This window comes from Aedes aegypti, chromosome 1 (assembly GCF_002204515.2).
Source record: "Aedes aegypti strain LVP_AGWG chromosome 1, AaegL5.0 Primary Assembly, whole genome shotgun sequence".
NCBI lineage: Eukaryota > Metazoa > Arthropoda > Insecta > Diptera > Culicidae > Aedes > Aedes aegypti.
In genome coordinates, this window is record NC_035107.1 from 301,439,258 (window position 1) to 301,465,014 (window position 25,757).

General features: G+C 43.5%; 1 protein-coding gene across 33 annotated transcripts in view; it reads left to right on the forward strand.

Moving 5' to 3' along the window:
- The window catches only part of LOC5573536 (modifier of mdg4), a 419,719-nt gene that overhangs the window by 74,898 nt on the left and 319,064 nt on the right, over positions 1-25,757 (forward strand). The window contains exons 5-6 of one of the 33 annotated variants that reach the window (XM_021838307.1): positions 24,310-24,599; positions 24,660-24,785. The exons of 20 other annotated variants lie outside the window; for them this stretch is intronic. In XM_021838307.1, the coding sequence (XP_021693999.1) occupies positions 24,310-24,599; positions 24,660-24,677 (308 nt within the window). In that variant the 3' untranslated portion in view covers positions 24,678-24,785. Of the gene's footprint in view, positions 1-397; positions 534-937; positions 1,231-2,739; positions 2,879-2,942; positions 3,164-3,228; positions 3,377-3,430; positions 3,676-3,756; positions 3,884-3,943; positions 4,159-4,252; positions 4,383-9,625; positions 9,877-10,930; positions 11,055-11,113; positions 11,401-12,271; positions 12,417-12,475; positions 12,681-12,768; positions 13,102-13,187; positions 13,561-13,636; positions 13,770-13,828; positions 14,301-14,989; positions 15,117-15,191; positions 15,367-24,309; positions 24,600-24,659; positions 24,786-24,862; positions 25,302-25,757 lie in introns of those variants that run through there. 12 more of the 33 variants (XM_021838310.1, XM_021838302.1, XM_021838300.1 and 9 more) reach the window with 12 other exon arrangements.

Below are 25,757 nucleotides of genomic sequence, written 5' to 3' on the forward strand. Positions count from 1 at the left end.
CCGCCAGTGAGCCTGGCCACGACATGGTGATCATTCCCACCAGGAAGGGCAGTGTCGGCCTTCTTCACGGGGGGCACCACTTCGAGTACCACTTTACGCGCCGGGGATACAAGATCCACCGGTGCGTGTGGCACCTGAAGGAAAAGTGTCCCTCGCAGCTGCTGCTGTGCGACCGGAAGGTGTATGTCATTTCCGATCAGCACTCGCACGTGGAGCAGGCCCGGATGAGTGACGAAATTCTGGCCAAGGCAACGGCCGATTGATGTGACTTGTGTATTGCAACTTGTGCCTTTTTTTCTGAATAAAAGTATTTTCCATTAGAATTGAATCTAGTGATAAAAAAATTCCATTTTCATCCGTAGAATTAGTATAACATCGAAGAATTCCTTTTCTATAGTACCCATTTCCAGCGCTCAGTACGTGATGAGTACCAAGGGATCACCCCAGCTGTGCCTTGACGGATTCACGTTCACGCGGCACATCGTTAAGGATGACACCATCTACTGGAGGTGCATCCAGTTCCGTGCCCTGCGGTAAGCTTCAATCGATTAACTGAAGACGAATAAAAACAGTAGTCGGGTTCAGAATCGGTACCAATTCTAGTACTACACTCCTAGGACATCTTGGTACTAAAGATCGCAGTACAATTTTCACAGCCTTCTAGATTTCCATCTTTATTTCGTCTTTGGATTAACCTTTAAATAGTACCAAATACAAAATAAAGACCTCCATGTACCTTGCAGATGTCCAAAATGTTGTAGTTCAAGAGGTAATAGAGCAAAATCTAGAATGCTTTGAAAATTGCACTGCGATCAGTCAAATTGGGGTACATAGTTTGTTATTAAGGGACCAAATGCAGTACTAGAAGTAGTATTCATTCTGAGCCTATGATTATGTTTCCATTAAAATCCTATCTAACCCGATTCTTCTCTCGCAGATGCCCCGCACGACACCGTCAGCGACGATCTACCGGAGCGTTGGAAGTGGTTTGGGCGAAGCATAATCATGGCATCCTAGAGCGGCGGAAGCGTGGCACACTGCGTGAAATTCTTTTGCAGCGCAAGCGGAAACATCAGCAACCTGTTCAGGCGGAAGTGGAACCACAGCAGCCTCCTACGATCGGTACCAGTGGCAGCCCGATCCCGGAAGAGGCCTACGCTGCGGAATATCTGTTGGCAGAATTGGAGGGATTCGTTTTGAAAAATTAATAAATATTTATTTGCAACGGAATGGTTTTTACTCTACTACTTCGCTGATTGCTTAGGATGGAAGACATTCTTGAAGATTAATCTTTTCATGTCCAACGCAGGTCACGATGCCGTAATTCACTACACTATGAGTCGGAAGGGAACTCCCCAGCTGGAAATCGATGGGTATCGCTACACGAGGCAGAAAATCTGCAAAACCACCATCCGATGGGAGTGCCTTCAGACGAAAGCGTTGGCCTGCAAGGCACGGGCCACCACCAGTAACTCGCCCAGGGGCTTGGTGCAGTACTACAACAATACTCACAACCATCCACCGCACATGGAACGGCGGAAGGCCGGTGAGCTGCGGAAACTGAAGCAGCAGACAGCAGAGCGGTTGAAAGCTTCGCAACCCGATGTGACAGAAGTTCATTACAAAATTTGATGCGTTGGTTTATTAAATTTGAAGAAAATCTAATTCTTGTCGTTATCACTTGAACATTCTAGTACTTCACGATTGTCCCAACACTCCAATTTTGATTAACATTGACGTTTTACAGATAGCTACTCCAACATTCAGTATGTGATGAGCTCGCGAGGAGCGCCCCAGCTGGACATCGATGGGTATCGCTTCACCAGAAAGCAGACGACCAAATCGACGATGCAGTGGATCTGCGTGCAAACCAAAGCCCTCCGGTGCCGAGCACGGGCCACCACCTCATCCAAGGGGATGGTGCAGCAGCTGTGGAATGTCCACAACCACCCAAGCCAGATGCAGCGGCGGAAGGCGGGCGAATTGCGCGAGCTGAAGCGGAAACAGGAGGAGGGGATGCAGTGGCGGGATTTCGATGTGTAAATTTAAAAGTATTGTGTTTTTGCTTGCTATAAATGCAGTACTAGACGCATCGAAAATGTTGAAATGTCTCTTTTTATACAGCTTTAGTATTTTCTCAGAATTTGGCAACACTGGAAATGAACCTATTGGAGGAAATGTTCATTTCCAGTGATGCCGATTTATTTAATTGAATTGAATGAAACCAAAATTTTGATTGGATTCCAAGTCAAGTCCATCACTAAATCACTTCCACTGTCCAGTTCTAGGCTTTCTCCAACCCGGACCAACCACCATACACTTCCACACGACCAAGCGCGGATCGGTCCAGCTGGAAATCGACGGTTACCGCTTCACGCGGATGAAAGTGCTGCAAACCACCATTCACTGGTCGTGCCTGCAGACGAAGGCCCTGCGCTGTAAGGCCCGAGCTGTAACCAATAACGACCTGCAGGGCACCATCCGACGGTACCTCAACCATCATAACCATCCGCCTAGTATGCGGCGCCGTCAGCATGGCGATTTGCAGCGCATCAAAAATGACCGTATGGTTGTTAATTCGATGAGGCATTGAATTGGTGATATGTTACCCACGTTATAGCAATTAGTTCGACGGAATAAAACCTTGTTACCTATTACCTATCACAGCGTTCCTTTCGACTGTTCAAGGATTTGCTACGTAGAACCAAGATTACCTCATCTAAACCTTTACCATTGCAGACTGCAGCCAGATCGTGGCGAACTACGTTTCCAGCCGAAAAGGAACGCCTCAGTTGATGATCGATGATCACTGCTACAGTCGGCAACGGGTACGGCAACGTACCATCCGATGGCGCTGCGTGCAGTTCAAAGCACTGCAGTAAGTATTCTAGTACTTCCATTTCTTTCGCTTCACGATGAATAGCACTATGTGTTCATTTCAGCTGCATGGCGCGAGCCACCACCGATCGCCAGAACAGCGGTCAACTCATTTCGGTCGACGGAGTGCACAACCACGAGGTCATCCGGGAACGACGGAAGAACGGTGAACTCCGAGAGCTGCTGGCCATGCGACAAGCCGAACGGTCAAGACCTTGTGTCGATATAAAGATTGAGAAGATTAACGTTTGAATAAATTTGTGTTTGGGAGCATAACAAATCTTTTGTTCAATGCAGTACTAGAACTACAATACCACGGAACGAAATTAAGAGTATTGTTTTTCCACGCAGATTTCTACACCGACGATGAGCTGGAAGTGCACGCCATGCTGAGCAACCGCGGCAAGGTTCAGCTGATGATCGACGGGTTTGCGTTTTCGCGGGAAAAGGTTCGCCCGCATACCATTCGGTGGATATGCAATCAAGCCTGGGTGTTGAAGTAAGTTACCATTCGATAAACGTTGAGCCCTCGATAATTTAATTTTCAACGCAGCTGTAAAGTCCGAGCTACCAGCGACAAACTGACCGGCAAGCTAGTATCGGTTCGAGGATCACACAACCATGGCGTGGTGAGCGGTCGACGGAAGTGGGGTCAGTGTAAGGTCATCAAAGAACAATGCGAGCGGGATCCGGAGCAGATCGTGGAACCTCCACGGAAAGGCGGAAGACCCAAGAAAAAGTTGCGGCAGTTGTAGACCGTGGTAGATTGAGATAAATACAGTTATTGATCATCCGTTACCAATTGGTTGTGACTTAGTTTTGATCGAGCTTTCAGTGATTTGTTCAAATCGATACTAATTTTCTTGGTATTTCCTTCAGATAACGTCTCATACATAATGGGTCGGCGAGGAACGGTACAACTGCTGATCAACGGCCATGTCTTCACCAGGTCACAGGTTCGCGAGAAAATCATCATCTGGGTTTGCAGTCAACGGAGAGCCCACGGGTGAGATCACAGCAATGTTCACTATTCTAGTACTTCATTTCTGGATCATTTCTTTTTTAGTTGCAAAGCTCGGGCGACAACCAAGCGGAAACCGGGAAGCGCTGTGATTTCGTTGAGGGACGACCACACTCATGACATCATCGTCGGACGAAACAGTCGTCGGAGAAGGGCGCCGCCGCCCAAGACTTCCATAATTCTTTCCGCCACGGAGTCGGACGTGGAATACGATGAATATGAGCTGATATGAAGAAATATACTCTTAGTATCGCATTAATCACAAACTTGTCGTCACTTAATATTGCTGTTTTCGGTTCAAAGTTTTGGTTATAATACTCAAATGCATTTGTTTTCCGGTTTGTATGATTTCAGTGCCGAAAGACGTGGCCTACATTATGACCAGCCGGGGAATTCAGCTATCGATCAACGGATACATTTACTCGCGCCAAAAAGTGTCCACGCACTGTGAAATGTGGCGCTGCATGCTTTCGTACTCGCATAGGTAAGTGATACTGATCATTTGGAAGTACTAGATTGGATCTTAATACCTAACGACTGTTCTGTTTTGAAGTTTGATGAACGTTTTGTAATTGAAGCGAATTTAAAACGAATCGAAATCGACTTGAAGTTTGACGAAGTCGAATCAAATTTGAATCCAATCGATTCAGGTATAGTAGATTGAATCGGTTTTGAAAATGAATCTAAACATCTGGAAATCATAATTCCAGAACATTCTAGTACTGCATTCATTTTACACTGATTTGTAGTTTAAAATAAATAAAAATACTGACATCGTCAGAAATTATAATTTCTATTCCATTCTAGTACTGCTTTTGTTCAATACTGTGTTGTAATAATTTCGTCTCAAGTTTTAACGCACACCATATCGTATCGGATCGAATCGAAATAGAAAATGAATCTAAACTAAATCAAATACAAATCGAAATCTAAACCTTGAAATTATTGAAATTGTTAGTAATAATTGCTTGAATGATTCCTTTAGAAATTATAATTTCTAAACAAATCTTGTACCGCATTCAGTTAATACCGATTTGTAGCTTAAATTATTTGCTTGAATACTGTTAGAAATGCTGACACTGTTAGAAATTATAGATGCTTGATGATACCTTTCGAAATGAAAATTTCCATACAATTCTAGTACTGCATTCGTTTAACACTGTTTTGTAATAATTTCGTCTTAAGCTGTGACACACATCATTTGGTAGTACTAGAATAATTTTCAATGCCTACAAACTGTTCTGTTTCGAAATTTGATGAACTTTTTGGAGTTGAAATGAATCGAAAAAAATACTAAAATACTATCAGGAACTAATACAGGGTTCTCTCCAGAAATTCTTCAAGAAATTTCTCTACCAATTCATTCATTAATTTTTCGAAGGATGCCTAAAGGAATTTCTCGCGAATTTGCTCCAGTAAATCATTGAGCACTTCAACGTTACTACCTCCAGTAATTTTTTTAGGGATTACTTCGAACAATTTTCCAAAGACTATCCTACGACTTCCTGCAGATATTTTTTCACTAACTTTTCAACCGAATTCTCCAGTCGTTACACTAAGAGGTCTTTCTAAGATGTGCACAGAGTTTTTTTTTCCAAGAAAACTCGCAAAGGGTAAGTTTTCGGTAAAATTCGTTCAAGGATTTTGTTTTTCAAGAAACCTGAGAAAGATTTTCTCGCCATTTCATCAACGGTTATTCAATAGAATTGCTTCAAAAATTCCTTGAGGAATTATTCAAGTGATTCCATTAGGAACATTTCAAATAATTTCTTAAATTCGACCTGAGTTTCTTTATTGAGTTTTCTTAGATTTTTTTCTAGTAGTTTCTCCAGCATTTCATCCAAGGATTACTGTAGTTCTTCTAAGCATTTTTCAATGAATTACTCAAAAGATCCCCATGGTATATTCAAAAGTTCATTTAAAGTCCCATACTAGCAAACATCACAGTATTTTTTTTTTTTTCAAGAAATCTTCTGATCATTCCTACACATATTTTAGGGATTTTGTTCTACGTTTTTCAGGAGTTTCTTCACAAAATCCTGCGGAATATTATTCAGGAATTCAAACATTTTTCCTTCTTTTTTTCAATTATTTCTATAAAATCTTGTAAAATTTCCTCAAGAGTGAGTTCTTCTAGAAATCCTTATTCATCAAAGGTGACTTAAGAACTTACACAAGTTTTAACAGAAGTATCCAAAGATTTTCTTTAGAAATGCGTCACAAATTTTTTCCACAATTTCGCAGCTTTCTGGAAAATTTCATTGGAGAAATTCTACATTGAAAACTCCTGAAATAACGCTTGATTTTTTTTTCACAATTTCCTTGAGTCATCCAGACTTCTCAAAGAAAAATTTTAAGATCATTATCTGGAGTAATTCCTGAAGGTATCCTTAAAGAATTTCTGAAGGACAACTTTGTAGAAAATCCTGAGAAATCCTTGGAGACATCTGTAGTAGTTTCTGGTTGCATATTCCTACACAGTTTTTGGGTTTTTATCCTACGCTTTCCCAGGAGTTTCTTCACAAAATCCTGCGGCATATTATTCAAAGATTCAAACATTTTTTTTTATCAATTATCTTCGAAATAATCTAGAAAATATCCTCAAGAGTGAGTTCTTCTAGAAATCCTTATTCGTCAAAGGTGACTTAAGAATTCACACAAGTTTTAGCAGAAGTTGTTCTAAGATTTGCTTTAGGTATAACTTTCAAATTTTTTGAAACAATTTCGCAGCTTTCTGGAAAATTTCATTCACATTTCCTTGGATAAATAATACATGAAAAACTCCTGAAATAATGCTTGATTTTTTGACAATTTCCTCGAGAATTCTCTTATTGGATTACTTTCCAAAGGAATTTTAGGAGCAATCTCTGGAGTAATTCCTGGAGGTATCCTTAAACAATTTCTCAAGGACAATTTTGTAAAAATCCTGAAAAATTCTTGGAGATATCTGGAGTAGTTTCTAGTTGAATATTCCTACATATTTTTAGGGATTTCTTCCTACGTTTTTCCAGCAGTTTCTTCACAAAATCCTGCGGGATATTATCCAGAAATTCATTTTTTTCTTTTGTTTTCAATTATCTTAAAAATAATTTAGAAAATGTTGTAAAATTTCCTCGAGAGTGAGTTCTTTTAGAAATCGTTATCCATCAAAGGTGACTTAAGAACTTACACAAGTTTTAATAGAAGTTTTCCTAAGATTTGCTTTAGGAATACGTCACAAATTACTTTCAACAATTTCGCAGCTTTCTGGAAAATTTCCTTCACATTTCCTTGGAGAAATAATACATGAAAACCCTTGAAAGGATGCTTGATTTTTTTGACATTTTCCTTGAGAAATCTCTTATTGGATGACTTTCCAAAGAAATTTTTGGGAGCAATCTTTGGAGTAATTCCTAAAGGTATTCTTGAAGAAGGACAATTTTGTAGAAAATCCTGAGAAATCCTTGGAGATATCTGGAGTAGTTTCTGGTTGAATATTCCTACACATTTTTAGGGATTTCGTCCTACGTTTTTCCAGGAGTTTCTTCACAAAATTCTGCACGATATTATCCAGAGATTTTTTTTTCAAATACCTTAGAAATAGTCTAGAAAATCTTGTAAAATTTCCTCAACAGTGAGTTCTTCTAGAAATCCTTATTCATCAAAGGTGACTTAAGAACTTACACAAGTTTTAACAGAAGTTATCCTAAGATTTGCTTTGGGAATACGACACAAATTTATTTCAACAATTTCGCAGCTTTCTGGAAATTTTCATTCACATTTCCTTGGAGAAATAATACATGAAAATCCCCTTAAATAATGCTTGATTTTTTCTGGATTATTTCCTCGAGAAAAAATCCAGAATTGAATGACATTCCAAAGAATTTTCAGGAGCATTCTCTGGAGTATTTCCTGAAGGTATCCTTGAAGAATTTCTGAAGGACTATTCTGTAGAAAATCCTGAGAAATCCTTGGAGATATCTGGAGTAGTTTCTGGTTGAATATTCCTACACATTTTTAGGGATTTCGTCCTACGTTTTTCTAGGAGTTTCTTCACAAAATCCTGCGGGATATTATCCAGGGATTTTTTTTTCAATTCCTAAGAAATAGTCTAGAAAATCTTGTAAAATTTCCTCAAGAGTTAGTTCTTCTAGAAATTCTTATTCTTCAAAGGTGACTTATGAACTTAGACAAGTTTTCCAGAAATTATCCTAAGATTTGCTAGATTTGCTAGCACAACTTTTTTTTAATAATTTCGCAGCTTTCTGGAAAATTTCATTAACATCTCCTTGGAGAAATAATATATGAAAAACTCCTGAAATAATGCTCGATTTTTTTTTACAATTTCCTTGAGAAATCTCATATTGGATGACTTCCTAAAGAAATTTCTGGAGCAATCTCTGGAGTATTTCCTGAAGGTATCCTAAAAGAATTTATGAAGGACAATTTTAGCTTAGCTTTAGCTTAGCTTAGCTTAGACTGACTACACATATCAATGGTTGCTATTCCGTGATTGACCGAAGTCAATGAAAATGCACAAAGAATCAACTAGAAGTTCGGCTGGGATTGGCCATAATCTTCTTCAGTGTGCATAATTCAGTGCCTCTATTTATACAGGGTCAATAACGGCGCCGGCCACGTCCTTGCAGTCAGGTGGGATTGGAGGAAGGAATGTTAGTGTGTAACCTTTGCTATTTGGAGACCGTGTTTACCTCTGCATCTCCACAAAGGTTACTGGGAGGGATGTTTGTTAATGGGGAGGATCGTTGGGTCACAGGATTCACTTTGATAAGCGATTAGACCATGATAAATTATTTGACGCGAGCTAAGGATCGAACACTACTAACCTGCTTCGCGAACCGCGCCACTAATAAATCATGCCACGCGAGCGACGCGCGACACGATTGATCCTGCTCACATCACCCGCCCCCGCAGGAGCAAGTGACGCGAGCAAAGGATCAAACACTACTAACCTGCTTCGCGATCCGCGACACTATTTTATCATGCCACGCGAGCGACGCGCGACACGATTGATCCTGCTCACATCACCCGCCCCCGCAGGAGCAAGTGACGCGAGCAATAGATCAAACACTACTAACCTGCTTCGCGATCCGCGACACTATTTTATCATGCCACGCGAGCGACGCGCGACACGATTGATCCTGCTCACATCACCCGCCCCCGCAGGAGCAAGTGACGCGAGCAAAGGATCAAACACTACTAACCTGCTTCGCGATCCGCGACACTATTTTATCATGCCACGCGAGCGACGCGCGACACGATTGATCCTGCTCACATCACCCGCCCCCGCAGGAGCAAGTGACGCGAGCAAAGGATCAAACACTACTAACCTGCTTCGCGAACCGCGCCACTAATAAATCATGCCACGCGAGCGACGCGCGACACGATTGATCCTGCTCACATCACCCGCCCCCGCAGGAGCAAGTGACGCGAGCAAAGGATCAAACACTACTCCCTGAAAGAATTTCTGAAGGACAATTTTGTAGAAAATCCTGTGAAATCTTTGGAAACATCTGTAGTAGTTTCTGGTTGAATATTCCTACACATTTTTAGAGTCAATTATTATCCTTGAACGGTACCTTTAGATATTCGAATTTCCAAACCATTCGAGTACTGCATTCATTGAATACGTTTTGTAGCTTAAACATTGCTTAAATCATACTGATAGAAATTATAATGTACACATAATTCTAGTACAATTCTGATTTTTCGTCTCTAAAATTTCAGGTGTCCAGCGCGGGCCAGCACCTATAAGCCCCGAAACGGACAAGGCGCTCGAATTTCTCTCCGTGCTCAGCACAATCATCCGATCGATATGGGCCGTCGCCAATATGGTAAACCAGCGACGCAGAAAGCACCCAATACACCAAAAATCCGAAACGCCGGTAAAGCGAAATCTCGGCTGGAACAATAGAGATACAATTCGTTATCAAATCATTTAAATATACAATTCTTGACTAAAATGAAGTGCTACTCTTTGATATGACGTACTAGAGGTGAAAAAAAGTACCTCCTGACACTGGATGCCCATTTCTATTTCTAGAAATTAGCGATATTTCCTTCGTGATGACCAGAAGGGGCCGCATGCAGCTGTCAGTCAACGGATATCTGTACACTCGGGACAAAACACGAGGAGACTCCCAGTTTTGGGCGTGCAACCAATCGAAAGTGTTGAAGTAATTTCCCCAGATTTAATTTACCCCTTCAACTAGTACTACACCGGTTCTCGTTTCTTGAATGCAGCTGTACGGCACGGGCGACGACGCACAGGACACAAAAGAACGGCCCACCGAGGATAACCCTGAGGGGACAGCACAACCATGAGGTGATCACGGAGCGGCGCAAATCCGGAGCACGAGCTAGATTGATCGAGAAATGCCGGAAGGATCGTGGCCTTATGCACTGATGTATTTTTATTTCCACGAATACACTTTGATGTTTTTTGCATTTCAATGATTTTTTAATATCCCAATGAGTGTAATCTAGTACTTCTTTCACTTTAGATGATTGCCTTTCGTCCGTTTCAGGTATAACATTCGTCTTGACCAAACGGGGAAGTACTCAGCTTTCGGTGAATGGATTTCTGTACATGCGAAACAAGGCACGAGGTGTCACGCAGTTCTGGGCGTGTAACCAGCACAAAGTTCTCAAGTGACTTCCCCTAGAGTTGGGAATCTAGCTGAATTCTAATCGACATGTTTCCGTGTGCGTTTCAGCTGTACGGCTCGTGCCACCACTCGCTTGGACTGGAAAGACACGGCGCCCAAAGTTTCGCTGCGAGGCTTCCACAATCACGCAATCATCCACGAACGGCGCAAGGCCGGTCAGCGGGCAAGGCTTTTGGAACAATGTATGCGAGAGCGACGACTGAACCGGCGACGGTAACCATTAGTGCCAGTACTTATCGTTTCAATTGTTAAATGAAATAAACGCTGTTCAATTTTCCGAAGCTTCATTACTCATTAATCTAGTACTGCGAGATGAGGGCATTGCGATGAGAGTTACTCACTGAAGATTTCTCTCAAATTTCAGACATTTCATTCGTAATCAGCAAACGAGGCAAGACGCAGCTTTGCGTCGACGGGTATCTCTACATGCGCGTTAAAGCAACGGAAGAGATGCAGTACTGGTCCTGTAATCAATTCCGAGTGCTAGGGTAAGTGTGTGCATCTGCTAAAGTACTGCGTTTTGTCTTCAACTCATTTATCTATGCAGCTGCACGGCTCGCGCCACGACGGGCCGCGGAAAGCGAGGCGACAAACCAGTCATCAAGCTGCGAGGCTTTCACAATCATCAGATTATTCTGGAGCGCCGCAAACCGGGCGAGTGTGCCAAGTTGAAAGAACAGTACGCTCGCGAACGAGAAGTGTTGCCAGAGAGGAGGAAATGGGGTGGATCGGAGCCACACCAATTACCATCATATCAACCTCCGGCACCATTGCCAGTACCGATCGAACAGTGTTTTCTGAAAAAAGAGAAATAAACATGAATGTGTAGATTAACTTGTGCTGTTCTAGTACTGCACATTTTCATTGGGTTTGATGAAGGAGATTCGAATAAAGCATTGTGTATCGATCCAAGAAGCTCAAAAAAAAAAAAAAAATGAGATGTGTTTTATCGATCTGAATTTTAGTCTGGGCTACTAAGACTTCCGATTATCTCAACGCCTACTCTTCAAATAAATCGATGATGATTTTATTTCCGTTTGTGGACTTCGAATTCAATCACGACTAACGTATTTCATTTCAGTGGTCTGCCCGGAGGAAATTTCCTTCGTGCTGAACTACCGAGGAACGCAGAACATGGTGATCCGGAATCACATTTTTGTTCGGAACAAAATTTCCCAGCGGTACCTTTTCTGGAACTGTGCCCAGAAGAAAGCGCTCGGATGTCGCGTCCGCGCTACAATGCCACGTCCACCCAACAAAGGGCCGGTCATTTGCCGAGGGGAACACAACCACGATGTGGTGTCGGAACGACGCAAGCATGGTGTCCTTAGGGAGCTACTGAAGAAAAGAAAACAGGAGAAGGAACAGCCGGCTGCTTTGAGAAGTCGAAATGTTAAATAAATTGTTGAAAATGATATTTTTTCGTCCTCAATTTGATCGTTCTGCTAAAGACGAAATAAAGACGTGGCCTTTTGCAGTTATCTAAAAATTTTCGGAGCATGAGGTAATAGAGCAAAATCTAGAATGCTGAGGGAGGTGTACTGCGATTTGTCAATCTTCGCGTTGAACCGAATGTAGTACTAGAAATGTATCTGTTCTAAGCCCGACTACTACGTCTTTATTTCCACTTTGGCTCCGCCAATACTATGTTTTAGACTTTAGAGGATTCGTGTTCCCAAATTCAACAATTTTCCTAACGTTACAGATACCGATTCATCCGAGATGGACATATGCTACATAGTGACAGCCCGAGGAACCACTCAACTAGTTGTAGAAGGATTTCCATTTACTAAGCTTAACGAGCGAGCTCACATGACCTTCTGGGCGTGCTGTCAAGCTAGACCGTTGAGGTAAGTGAAATGAAGTACTAGATTAACGTCGTGAAATGAAACTTAACGATTGCTTTTAGCTGCACAGCCCGGGCCACAACCTATCGAGGTGCGAAAAACGGTAAAATCACATTCCGAGGAGAGCATAATCATGGGCGAATCCGGGAACGACGTAAGGCTGGTGCACTAAGGAAACTTCTCGAGCAACGCAACAAAGAAAAGGCTCAGCAAAAGATGTTGAAAAATATTGGAATTGTTTATGAATAAATACTGAGTTAGTTGAAACGATGGTTTTGTGGCAGTGTTGTTAGATTTACAAATCAGAGTTAAAATTCCAAAACATGGATTATAATCTGCACAATCTGCATTACAGACCTTCTCGCAAATCAAGACATTCGCTACGTGGACACCGGCAGATCCCGGAAGCTGATCATCAATGGCTACGGCTTCACCCGGAAGCAGATACGTGAACGCTACACCATATGGGAGTGTTGCCAGTCGAGACCGCTGGGCTGCAAAGCGGCGGCCACTAGCTATGGGGAGGGAAGTCGGATAAGCATTCGAGGCACTCACAACCATCCGATCGTGACCGAGCGACGAAGGCTTGGCCAGCGGAAACGGCTGATGGAAGAACGGCTGGTAGAGCGAATGCGTCGCAAGGGCATACATGAGAAATGACTGTGAAAATATAAACCATGTTGATAACCGTATTGAGTTTCTATTTAGATTCCTCAAACTTCTCTTCGGTCAATCGTAAACCTCGATCACTAACCATCTCGAACCTTCTTTCAGATGCCATAGATCCCGATAAGGACGTTCGGTTCGTTATGCAAGGCAACCGTCGCAAGCTGTACGTCAAGGATCATTGCTATTACCGGAAGCACACCCTGAAAGGCCACACCCAATGGCGCTGCACCGAATACCGAGCCTACGGTTGTCTGGCTTCCGTCAAAATTCTCAGAAACGGATCGCAAATGTTCCTGCAGGGAGTGCACGATCATCCCGTCAAGAAGGAGCACCGTCAAAATGGGCAGCTGAAGCAACTCATGCAACAACGGAACCAAATCGTCAGCGAAAGGAAGCAACAGCGGCAAAAACGTCGGCTGGAAAGACTAGACCAAGACTAAGCGTTGATGCAAATATACAGTTCAGAAGATTAAAGAAACAATTGTTTGATTGTGTTCAGAGCGTAGTTTGCGATCGAGAAGTGTTGCCATCATTCACCATTGGTTCAATTTCAGAGCTGCCAAAATCGTTTTTTGTTCTAAGTGGCCGAGGATCGATCCAGTTGTCCATAGATGGGTACGTTTTCACGCAGGAGTTGGTCAAAAACAACGACATCGATTGGGCTTGTTCGCAATCCAAGGCTCTACGGTAAGTGATAATCTATTACCTCATTGTTCAATCTTGAAAACATTAACATTCTCGTCTAGATGCAAAGTTCGAGCGACGACATCACGTGACAAAGATCGAAAGGTGCTTTCGATCCGAGGCGAACATAATCACGCTGTCATAACGGAACGACGGAAAAGTGGCGCCCTCAAGGCCCTGCTAGAGCAACGCAAGAAAGAGCGCGACGAACGACGAATGAGATTGTCCGGTGCACGTCCGGTCTTCAATTAGAACGAATCGTTCCAGCAATGAACTCTGTCTTATAATTTCAAATTGCTTCGATGTCCTTCATTTCTGCATTATACATGATCCTACAATGAAGGCTATTGCTTTCAGTAGTTCTAGTACTTCATTTGTTGTAGACATTCATACTGACTTAATTCTTCTTTTACTGGTTTATGTTGAAAATCGTGAAACAAACAAAAACAGGAGAAAAATTTGAGCGTTCGTTTTGAGAATCAAACCCTACTAAATTTAACTAAAACACGTAAATTAGAGTGACAAAAAGACAAACTCATTGGATTTTAGGAGCTGTAAATAAATCTCGTTGAAAATCTAACATACTTCGAAATTGTATGATTGTAGTACTAGAATAAGAAGTTATTCTCTTCATTTCAGTTCGCTTTTGCCAGTGTTTTATCCAGATACACTAATCTATGCCGTGGTATATTTGTCTCATTTATCGTTGCTTACCGTCGTTCTGAACCTTCAACCTTCGGTAGAAAACGGAAACGAACCTCACGTCCAGTATACGATCAGTAACCGTGGAACTCCCTTGCTCTTGCTCGACGGATTCGCCTTCACCAGGGATAAAGTACGCAACAGTGTTACCTCATGGAGATGCTGCCAACATCGCACGCTCAGGTAAGTCTACTTCGATGTCACGTTCGAGTACTGCATTGACTGTACCGGCCATATGTTGGTCTCTCCTTTCTCTTCCAGCTGCAAAGCTCGAGCCAACGCCGTCCGAGACCGCAGTGGCCAAAAGAAAATCGTTATCAAGCACTCACACAATCATCCGCTCGTAACCGAGCGTAGAAAGAAAAGTTCCTCCAAATAAATGAATGCGCTACTTCTAGTACCTCAGCAATAGCTAGCCGAAAGCAAAACTAGTCGTGTTTTTTAATTCTTACATAACATTCAACAGAATTTCAGTTGTATCATGTTGAACCTTAACTAATAAGAATCTTGAACTGTTCTAGGGATGGTAACGTACACCGTCAGTCGTCGAGGTCGTCGCCAGATTTGCTACTATGGATACACTTTCGAGATGGAGAAGGAGCGAACGGGGTCCACCAGCTGGCGATGTGGTCAGGCGAAGCCCCTCAAGTGAGTTTTTCGTTGAATCCTAGTAGGAAATAATTTAGGTATTCTAATTCGATTCTACGTTCCCTATTGTTTCAGATGCAAAGCTCGGATAATCGAACGAATTTCAAAGTACGGCGATCCAGTGTACGAAATTGTACGCTCGGTGCACAACCACGACATAATTACCGAGCGGAGGCCTCGCGGTTCATTGAAAGCATGCAATAAGTTATTCGAATCTAGACAAGAGGAGCAATAAATTGCGAATTATTAATTGACAATTGATCTAGTACTACGTTCAATGGGATTGGTAATAAGTTTATGGCGAACTGTTTGTCAATCACAATTTGTTTCTCCACAGGTTGTTATAATGTGCAATACATATTTAATGCATGAGGAGGTTTACAGATATCCAAAATACACCGGAGGTGTGGACAAGTCAAGAAGAAAATGTTGGAGCAATGCAAATTCTTGGGTGTTCGATTGCCCAAGCCGACACTGGTGAGATGATCATTTTCGAAAATGATTTGGAGAAGAATCCTATTTGGGGGGTCAACGTGGCGTAGTTGGTTACACGTATGCTTTATGAGCTGATGGTCATGGGATTGATTGCCGGAGCTTCAACAGATTCCTTTGGTTGAAACTCTTGAGAACCCATAGAAGTCTTCCTGATGAGCTGGAAGCGGACTCACACTGAGTTTTTTTTTTTTTTGAGTCAACAATCGAGTTGGCAAAAGTAGAGGGTTTGAAGATCTCAAAACAGAAAAATGCAGTCAACTGGTACCACACTCTCGTGATATCTATTTGGGGAAAATAGATATCTATTTGGGGAAAATAGATAAATTCATGATAACTCTACGTATATTAAGATCTGCTATTATTTCGGCCATGAACAGTATGAGCCTATCCTAAAAGAGATTTTGTCAGAATCCTGAGAGGTATTTTCTCAGAATTTCGAGAGGGATTTTCTCAGAATCCTGAGAGCGAATCATTCAGAATCCTGAGATGGACTTTTTCAGAATTTTGTGATAGATTCCCTCAGAATTCTGAGAGGGATTCTCTTGGAATCCTGAGAGGGATTCTCTCGAAATCCTGAGAGCGATTATCTCAGAATTCTGAGAGGTATTATTGCAAAATCCTTCGATACTTTCAGAATCCTGAGAGAGATTTTCTCAGATTTCTGAGAGAGATACTCTCAGAATCCTGAAAGAGGATTCTCTCAGAATCCTGAAAGTGGATTCTCTCAAAATCTTGGAAGGGATTCTCTCAGAATCATAAGAGCGATTCTCTCAGAATCCTGAGATGGATTCTCTCAGAATCCTGAAAGAGGATTCTCTCAGAATCCTGAAAGTGGATTCTCTCAAAATCTTGGAAGGGATTCTCTCAGAATCATAAGAGCGATTCTCTCAGAATCCTGAGATGGATTCTCTTAGAATCCTGGGAGAGATTCTCTCAGAATCCTGGGAGAGATTCTCTCAGAATCCTGAGAGGGATTCTCTCAGAATCCTGAGAGGGATTCTCTCAGAATCCTGAGAGGGATTCTCTCAGAATCCTGAGAGGGATTCTCTCAGAATCCTGAGAGGGATTCTCTCAGAATCCTGAGAGGGATTCTCTCAGAATCCTGAGAGGGATTCTCTCAGAATCCTGAGAGGGATTCTCTCAGAATCCTGAGAGGGATTCTCTCAGAATCCTGAGAGGGATTCTCTCAGAATCCTGAGAGGGATTCTATCAGAATCCTGAGAGGGATTCTCTCAGAATCCTGAGAGGGATTCTCTCAGAATCCTGAGAGGGATTCTCTCAGAATCCTGAGAGGGATTCTCTCAGAATCCTGAGAGGGATTCTCTCAGAATCCTGAGAGGGATTCTCTCAGAATCCTGAGAGGGATTCTATCAGAATCCTGAGAGGGATTCTATCAGAATCCTGAGAGGGATTCTATCAGAATCCTGAGAGGGATTCTATCAGAATCCTGAGAGGAATCCCTTCAGAATCCTGAGAGGGATTTTCTCAGAATCCTGAGAGGGATTCTCTCAGCATCCTGAGAGGGATTCTCTCAGAATCCTGGGAGGGATTCTCTCAGAATCCTGAGAAGGATTCTCTCAGAATCCTGAGAAGGATTCTCTCAGAATCCTGAGAAGGATTCTCTCAGAATCCTGAGAAGGATTCTCTCAGAATCCTGAGAATTTGAGAGAATCTTGACAGGGATTTGCTCAGAATCCTGAAAGGGATTCTCTCAGAATCCTGAGAGGGATTTTCTCAGAATCCTGAGAGGGATTGTCTCAGAATTCTGAGAGGGGCTCTCTCAGAATCCTGAGAGGGGTTCTCTCAGAATCCTGAGAGGGGTTCTCTCAGAATCCAGGGAGGGGTTCTCTCAGAATCCTGAGAGGGGTTCTCTCAGAATCCTGAGAGGAATTCTCTCAGAATCCTGAGAGGAATTCTCTCATAATCCTGAGAGGAATTCTCTCAGAATCCTGAGAGAGATTCTCTCAGAATCCTGAGAGGGATTCTCTCAGAATCCTGAGAGGGATTCTCTCAGAATCCTGAGAGGGATTCTCTCAGAATCCTGAGAGGGATTCTCTCAGAATCCTGAGAGGGATTCTCTCAGAATCCTGAGAGGGATTCTCTCAGAATCCTGAGAGGGATTCTCTCAGAATCCTGAGAGCGAATCATTCAGAATCCTGAAATGGATTTTTTCAGAATTTTGTGAGAGAGATACTCTCAGAATCCTGAAAGAGAATTCTCTCAGAATCCTGAGAGGGATTCTCTCAAAATCTTGAAAGGAATTCTCTAAGAATCATTAGAGCGATTGTCTCAGAATCTGAATCCTGATAGGAATTCTCTCAGAATCATGAGATGGATACACTTAGAATCCTGAGATGGATTCTCTTAGAATCCTGAGAGAGATTCTCTCGGAATCCTGAAAGAGATTCTCTCGTAATCCTGAGAGAGATTCTCTCATAATCCTGAGAGGGATCCTCTCATAATCCTGAAAGGGATTCCCTCAGAATCGTGAGAGGGATTCTCTCATAATCCTGAGAGGGATTCTCTCATAATCCTGAAAGGGATTCCCTCAGAATCCTGAGTGGGATTTTCTCAGGATCCTGACAGGGATTCACTCAGAATCCTGACAGGGATTCTCTCAGAATCCTGGCAGGGATTCTCTCAGAATCCTGGCAGGGATTCTCTCAGAAACCTGGAGGGATTCTCTTAGAATCCTGAGAGGGATTCTCTCAGAATCCTGAGAGGGATTCTCTCAGAATCCTGACAGGGATTCTCTCAGAATCCTGAGAGGGATTCTCTTAGAGCGTCCTGGAAGAGATATTCTCAGAATCCTGGGAAAGATTTTCTCAGAATCCTGAGAGAAATTCTTTCAGAATCCTGAGAGAGATTCTCTCAGAACCCTGAAAGGGATTCTCTCAGAATCCTGAGATGGATTCTCTCAGAATCCTGAGAGGGATTCTCTCAGAATCCTGAGAGGGATTCTTTCAGAATCCTGAGAGGGATTCTCTCAGAATCCTGAGAGGGATTCTTTCAGAATCCTGAGAGGGATTCTTTCAGAATCCTGAGAGGGATTCTATCAGAATCCTGAGAGGGATTCTCTCAGAATCCTGAGAGGGATTCTATCAGAATCCTGAGAGGGATTCTATCAGAATCCTGAGAGGGATTCTATCAGAATCCTGAGAGGGATTCTATCAGAATCCTGAGAGGGATTCTATCAGAATCCTGAGAGGGATTCTATCAGAATCCTGAGAGGGATTCTATCAGAATCCTGAGAGGGATTCTATCAGAATCCTGAGAGGAATCCCTTCAGAATCCTGAGAGGGATTTTCTCAGAATCCTGAGAGGGATTCTCTCAGAATCCTGGGAGGGATCCTCTCAGAATCCTGAGAAGGATTCTCTCAGAATCCTGAGAATTTGAGAGAATCTTGACAGGGATTTGCTCAGAATCCTGAAAGGGATTCTCTCAGAATCCTGAGAGGGATTTTCTCAGAATCCTGAGAGGGATTGTCTCAGAATTCTGAGAGGGGCTCTCTCAGAATCCTGAGAGGAATTCTCTCATAATCCTGAGAGGAATTCTCTCAGAATCCTGAGAGGGATTCTCTCAGAATCCTGAGAGGGATTCTCTCAGAATCCTGAGAGGGATTCTCTCAGAATCCTGAGAGGGATTCTCTCAGAATCCTGAGAGGGATTCTCTTAGAATCCTAAGAGGGATTCTCTCAGAATCCTGAGAGGGATTCTCTCAGAATCCTGAGAGGGATTCTCTCAGAATCCTGAGAGGGATTCTCTCAGAATCCTGAGAGGAATTCTCTCTGAATCCTGAGAGGGATTCTCTCAGAATCCTGAGAGGGATTCTCTCAGAATCCTGATAGGGATTCTCTCAGAATCCTGAGAGCGATTTTCTTAGAATCTTGAGAAGGTACTCAAAAATAGAATAGGGTTCAATAATATTTGATATAATATTTTGGGTTGTAAAATGGTGAGTCGACAACCAGGAAGGAGCGTCCAACATAGCTCTGGTCCTCGCAAGTCCCTACCTCACGCTTCCACGGGTCTAACGATGACAAAGACCGCCAGCTAAGGGTTGCGTACTTAGCTGGTAGTGCAACCTGGGCACTGTTGTCCTTCTGACATCAGCTAGAGTGAGGGGGTGCGTCCCGAGCGTCTGTTCACCAGGAGGTGCGGCTCAAACAGCGTCTGTTCTGGTATCCAGCGGCTGAGTATGAAATGTTGTATCACGTCAACTAAACTAAGGTGGCAGCCCCATCAACGTGATGTAGGTAGCGCAACCCCGGTAAGGTAGCATACCGAATTTCTCACCTACCACGAAAAATGGAGAAAGAAGAAATAACGAACGATATTTTCGGCAACCGACCTGGCAACGAAATAAGGACTATGAATGGAAACTTGGTACCTGGAATGTCAGGACGTTAAATGAACCCGGACGAGCGAGCCTTTTGGCTCGTGAACTGCAGAAGGTTGGAGTGGGCGTGGCCGCCATTCAAGAAGTGCGGTGGCCTAGATCTGGAGAACGTGAATTCCGGGCGGTCGATCCCATCGCCAACACTACGTTCAAATATAACATCTACCACAGCGGCGGCGATAAGGCAGAACATGGTGTCGGTTTCATAGTGATCGGGAAGCAGATGAAACGCGTTATGAAGTGGAAACCGATTAGCGAACGAATCTGTGTACTGAGGATACGGGGCAAATTCTTCAACTACAGCCTGATCAACATCTATGCACCGACGAACGACAAACCTGATGACGTGAAGGACGCGTTCTATGAAGGCCTTGATAAGGCCTATGGAGAGTGCCCAAAACACGACGTGAAAATCGTCATCGGAGATGCGAACGCGCAGGTCGGAAGAGAGGACTTTTTCCGTCCGATCATCGGTAAGGAGAGTCTTCACTCCGTTACCAATGACAACGGCCTACGACTAGTGACTTTCGCTGCTGCCAGGGGGATGGCCATCAGCAGCACCTACTTTGCACGCAAGGATATTCGGAAGCACACCTGGAGGCATCCAAATGGTGATACTTGCAACCAGATAGACCATATTCTGGTGGATGGCCGACATTTCTCAGATGTCATCGATGTTAGGAGTTTCAGGGGTCCTAACATTGACTCGGATCACTACCTCGTTGTCAGTAAAATTCGAGCGCGGTTATCAACTGTAGCGAATTCAAGACCACAGCGAACAATGCGATTCAATATCCAGCGCTTCTCAGCAGACGGTGTTACAGCTGAATACCACCAAAAGCTGGACGAGCGGATAAGTGAGGTCAATGTGAGCGAAAACCTCAACAATCTATGGGATGCAATCCATGGAGTGGTGAGTGAAACAGCGCGAGAAGTGATAGGTACTGCTCGAAGACGCCCCAGAAGCGGATGGTTCGACGAGGAGTGCCAGAGGGTGACGGATGAGAAGAACGTGGCCAGACGTCGGATGTTAGTGTCTGGTACCAGGCTGAACAGAGAGCGGTACAGGGAAGCAAGATCAGCCGAAAAGCGAATCCATCGCAGGAAGAAAAAAGAGTTTGATGAGAACGTGATAGCCGAGGCGCAAAACTGTATGGAACAGAACGATATGCGACGATTCTATGAAACTGTCAATGGCGTGCGGAGAAAGTCAGCGCCGTCTCCCGTCATGTGCAACGACCGTGAAGGTAATTTGCTGACAGATAAAACGATGGTGGCTGCCAGGTGGAAAGAGCACTTCGAAACGTTGCTGAATGGAGGGAACGATAGAGCATCGGAGAACAGAATGAACATCGACAACGACGGTCAAGCTGTGGAGCCTCCATCTCTAGATGAGGTTAAGAAGGCGATTAAAGAGCTGAAGAACAACAAGGCTGCTGGGAAGGATGAGCTCCCGGCCGAACTTCTCAAGCACGGTAGTGAGCAGCTGCATAGAATAATTCACCATATTCTACTAAGGATATGGGAGGAAGAAGAACTGCCTGCTAGCTGGATGGATGGCCTCATTTGCCCTCTCTTCAAAAAAGGGCATAGATTGGAGTGCGCCAATTACCGAGGAATAACGCTCCTCAATTCGGCGTACAAAATTATGTCACGTATTCTGTTCAACAGATTGAGACCGCTTGAAGAGTCCTTCGTCGGCGAATACCAAGCTGGTTTTCGTGAGGGCCGATCGACGTCGGATCAAATGTTTACCCTGCGACAGATCCTCGATAAATTCCGGGAGTACAACTTGCAGACTCATCATCTGTTCATTGATTTCAAGGCGGCGTACGATTCAGTTAAAAGAAACGAGTTGTGGGAAATAATGATGGAACATGGCTTTCCGACGAAGCTGATTAGACTGATTCGTGCAACGTTGGAAGGATCGAAATCAAGTATACGTGTTGCGGATGAGATTTCCACATCCTTCGTAACCTTAGACGGATTGAAGCAGGGCGATGCACTTTCAAACCTATTGTTCAACATAGCGTTAGAAGGAGCAATAAGGAGAGCTTGCGTGCATAGGAATGGCACTATTATCACACGTTCGTATATGCTCCTTGGTTTTGCGGACGATATCGACATAATCGGGATTGATCGCCGAGCCGTGGAAGAGGCATACGTGCCTTTTAAAAGGGAGACAACGCGAATTGGGCTCAGTATCAATACCACGAAGACAAAGTACATGGTCGCTGGTAGACATCGTGGGCCCATAGGTGATGTTGGTAGTGAGGTGGTGATAGGTGGTGATATTTTTGAAGTAGTTGAAGAATTTGTGTACCTTGGAACTCTAGTGACTTGCGATAATGATGTTACCCGCGAGGTTAAAAGGCGTATTGCAGCTGCGAGTCGGGCTTTTTACGGACTTCGTAACCAGCTAAAGTCCCGCAGCTTACAGACGAAGACCAAACTCGCGTTGTACAAGACTCTAATTCTTCCGGTAGCCCTGTACGGCCACGAATCTTGGACGTTGAAAGAGGTCGACCGGAGAGCTTTTGGGGTCTTTGAACGTAAAGTGCTGCGAACAATACTCGGCGGTAAATTGGACAATGGCATCTGGCGGCGTCGCATGAATCACGAGTTATACCAAGTCTATAACGAAATGGATATTGTTAAGCGTATAAAACACGGCAGGCTGCGGTGGGCTGGGCATGTAGCTCGCATGTCGGAGGAACGTCAAGCTAAACTAATATTCAGCAGAGAACCAGGGAGAGGCCGTCGCCTCCGTGGAAGGCCGCGCACCAGATGGCTTTTTGCAGTTGAGGAGGATTTAAGGTCGCTTAACGTTCAGGGCGACTGGAAGCGATTGGCCCAGGACCGGGTCCAATGGAGAAGGCTTCTTCATTCGGCGTAGATTCAACGCAATAGCAAGGAATTGTTGCCCATCAAGTATCAAGTAAGTAATATTTGATAAAATCTTGTTTTCATCAAATAACACGAAGAGCGTTTTTTTTGTTACTATATAAGCAACAATTTTAAATTTGAACCTTGGCACTTTTGATTATGTTTGACCTTTACTTAGTCGGTAAAAAAGCCACAGGGTTTTATCAAAGACTTATACCTCCATGTTCCTTGCAATCGCCCAAAATTTAATGGCACACAAAGTAAAAGAGCAAAATCTTGAATGCCGTTAAAAGGGTACTGCGATCTGTCAAACTTGGGTACCTTTCGCAGTGCCAAGGGACCAATTGCAGTACTAGAAGTGGTATTCGTCTTTGGTTTTACTTATTACACTGTAGTTGTTTCTATCTGACGCTTCGGAAGGACACGGAAAACAAAGTACACTTAAAATTTGAGTTTACCCAAAACTGTAACATAATATTAACAACCGATAAAAAATGTCTTTTGGACTTAAAACAAGGAAATACACTTAAAAGTTGAGTAAACATGTGTTTCTTGTCTTAACTTTAGAGTTTGGTACTTGCGTTGGGACAAGGCTTTTGGACGCTATTGGATTGAAATACAATCTAAGCTAATCGAAATTCTAATTGAATCAAAATTAAAGTGAAAGTGAATTGGAATCGAGACCGTATCGGATTCGTACCGAAATGGAAATCTCTAACGAAGTCCAACCGAAATCAACACAAATTGAAAGGTATTCTAAACAGATGACAACATCTTTAGAGAAAAATCAGATTTAATCAAATTGCTTGGGTTTCTGGTTTGCAAAACTAGAGAATAGTATTTGAAATCTTATGTATTTTGTTCAATTATTTGTTGCTGTTAATACCTCTATAAGTATCGAACATGTTTGCTTAGGTTCATAACCCACTTAAAATCTAGTACTTACTCCCATACTCTAACCTCTCCTCTTTCCCATTCGACAGCGCACGGCTACGGTCCAGCGGAGTATTCCATCAGCTTGAAAGGCTCGCTGCAGCTGATGGTGCAGGGCTTCCCATACACCCGCCACAGCTGCAAGGGCGGCAAGGTCTACTGGCGTTGTGTGCAGTTCAAGTCGCTTGGCTGTCGGTCCCGGGTTCGAACCCACCAGGAGTTGATCGAGCTGGTCGAACACGAGCACAACCACGAACGGATGCACGGCAGACGGAGGCGGGGCGCCCTGAAGCAATTGATGGAGGAGAGGAAGCGGGAGAAATCGCTGATTGCGCTGGATCAGTGTGACTTAGTCGAGCTTGATTGGGTTGAATAAATGTTGGATATTTTGTTGAAAAATTTTCTTTTACGCCGTTCACGGTCAATTTGATGGAATTATTTGGAACGATGGATTGTAACGGAGCGTTATTCCAATTCCAGAACCCGTCTCGCTGATCCAGGTGATAGCCGTAGAAGCCGAGGAAGCGACACCTCATCCCTACAGCTACAATTATCGCGGGAATCTGGTGTACGATAGGTACACATTTTCGAAAACGGCGGTTCAGGGCATGGGCAACATTGTCTATTGGAGGTGCACCGGTTATCGCAAGCACAAGTGTAAGGCCAAGCTGAAGACGCAGGGCAAGGAGTTGATCGTGGTATACCAGGGCCATAACCATGATCCCTTCGTGAAGGGAAGCGTTTTTCCGTCCGATTTGCCCATTTGGGAGGTATGATTTGATGCATTTGAAGACGTTCAAGATAATAAATGATCATTTTTTCTCTTGTAGGAGATAAAGGAGACTTAACTCGGCTTCTGAAGTGATCGTGTACCTATAGAATCTAAGTTTTATATCTTTCTGACAAGTACACGAAGAAAACCATGCATTTCAATAATAAAAATATGCATTCCCTGACTACGGTTTCACTTATTAGTTCTTGCATTCTAGTACTGTACTACTACATACTAACATACAGTAATTTGTTTTCTCAGGAAATCTCCTTAAAATTACCACGATGCCAATCATTTTGAAGAAAATCAAAATCAAACGAGCCAAACCGAAATCCCCGCTGAAGCCGGTCCCCGAGATGAACATCCCCTCCGATTCCCCAACCGTGGTAAGGGCCAATCCGGACCAGCTGTTGAAGCACGACAATAACATCATATCCAAGGACAACATCGTCAAGCAACTGTCGAACGGTCACGCTCTAGTACTGCTAAAAAGAACACGCGTCAAAGGGTTCTGCGTGAGCTGCATCCGTTCGATGCAGGATCCGGACTATAAGAAGAAGTTGAACAAAATCATAACCTACTGCTCGGGATGCCCCGGTGGTCAGTGGATATGCGAGGCGTGCTTCGACGCCAATCACCATGTAACGACAAATTGATAGGACAAAATACAGAATATTGATCAGAAGATCGCTCCTTTGAATCCTCGTCTTGATCCTTTCAAATCTGCAATCAAGACCAACGCTTTCGAAACTAACCGAATCTTCGTTTGATTTTAGGAAAAGCTCTGTTCAAGATCGGCAACCGAAACTCGTTGAAGCTGTACTACAGCGGTCATTTCTACACCCGGTCATACACGTCGGAGAAATCCAGCAAGTGGGTCTGCGATCGGAAGAATATGCTCAAATGCAAAGGCCGGATACGGCTGAATCGAGACAAAACGTGTGTCGTCCTGAACGCCAACCACAATCATCCGGCGCGGGACGCCAGCGCCATCGGGATGCTGATCGATTTCACCGACGCCGATTTAAGTAGCATGCTCCAGAAGGATACATTCAAAGTTCCCGTCGAAGAACCCGTTCGGATCAGCATTATCAAAACAGAAAATAAAATTAATAAACCCTACGTCGCTCTACTCTATTACTTCACCAGTGCTGAG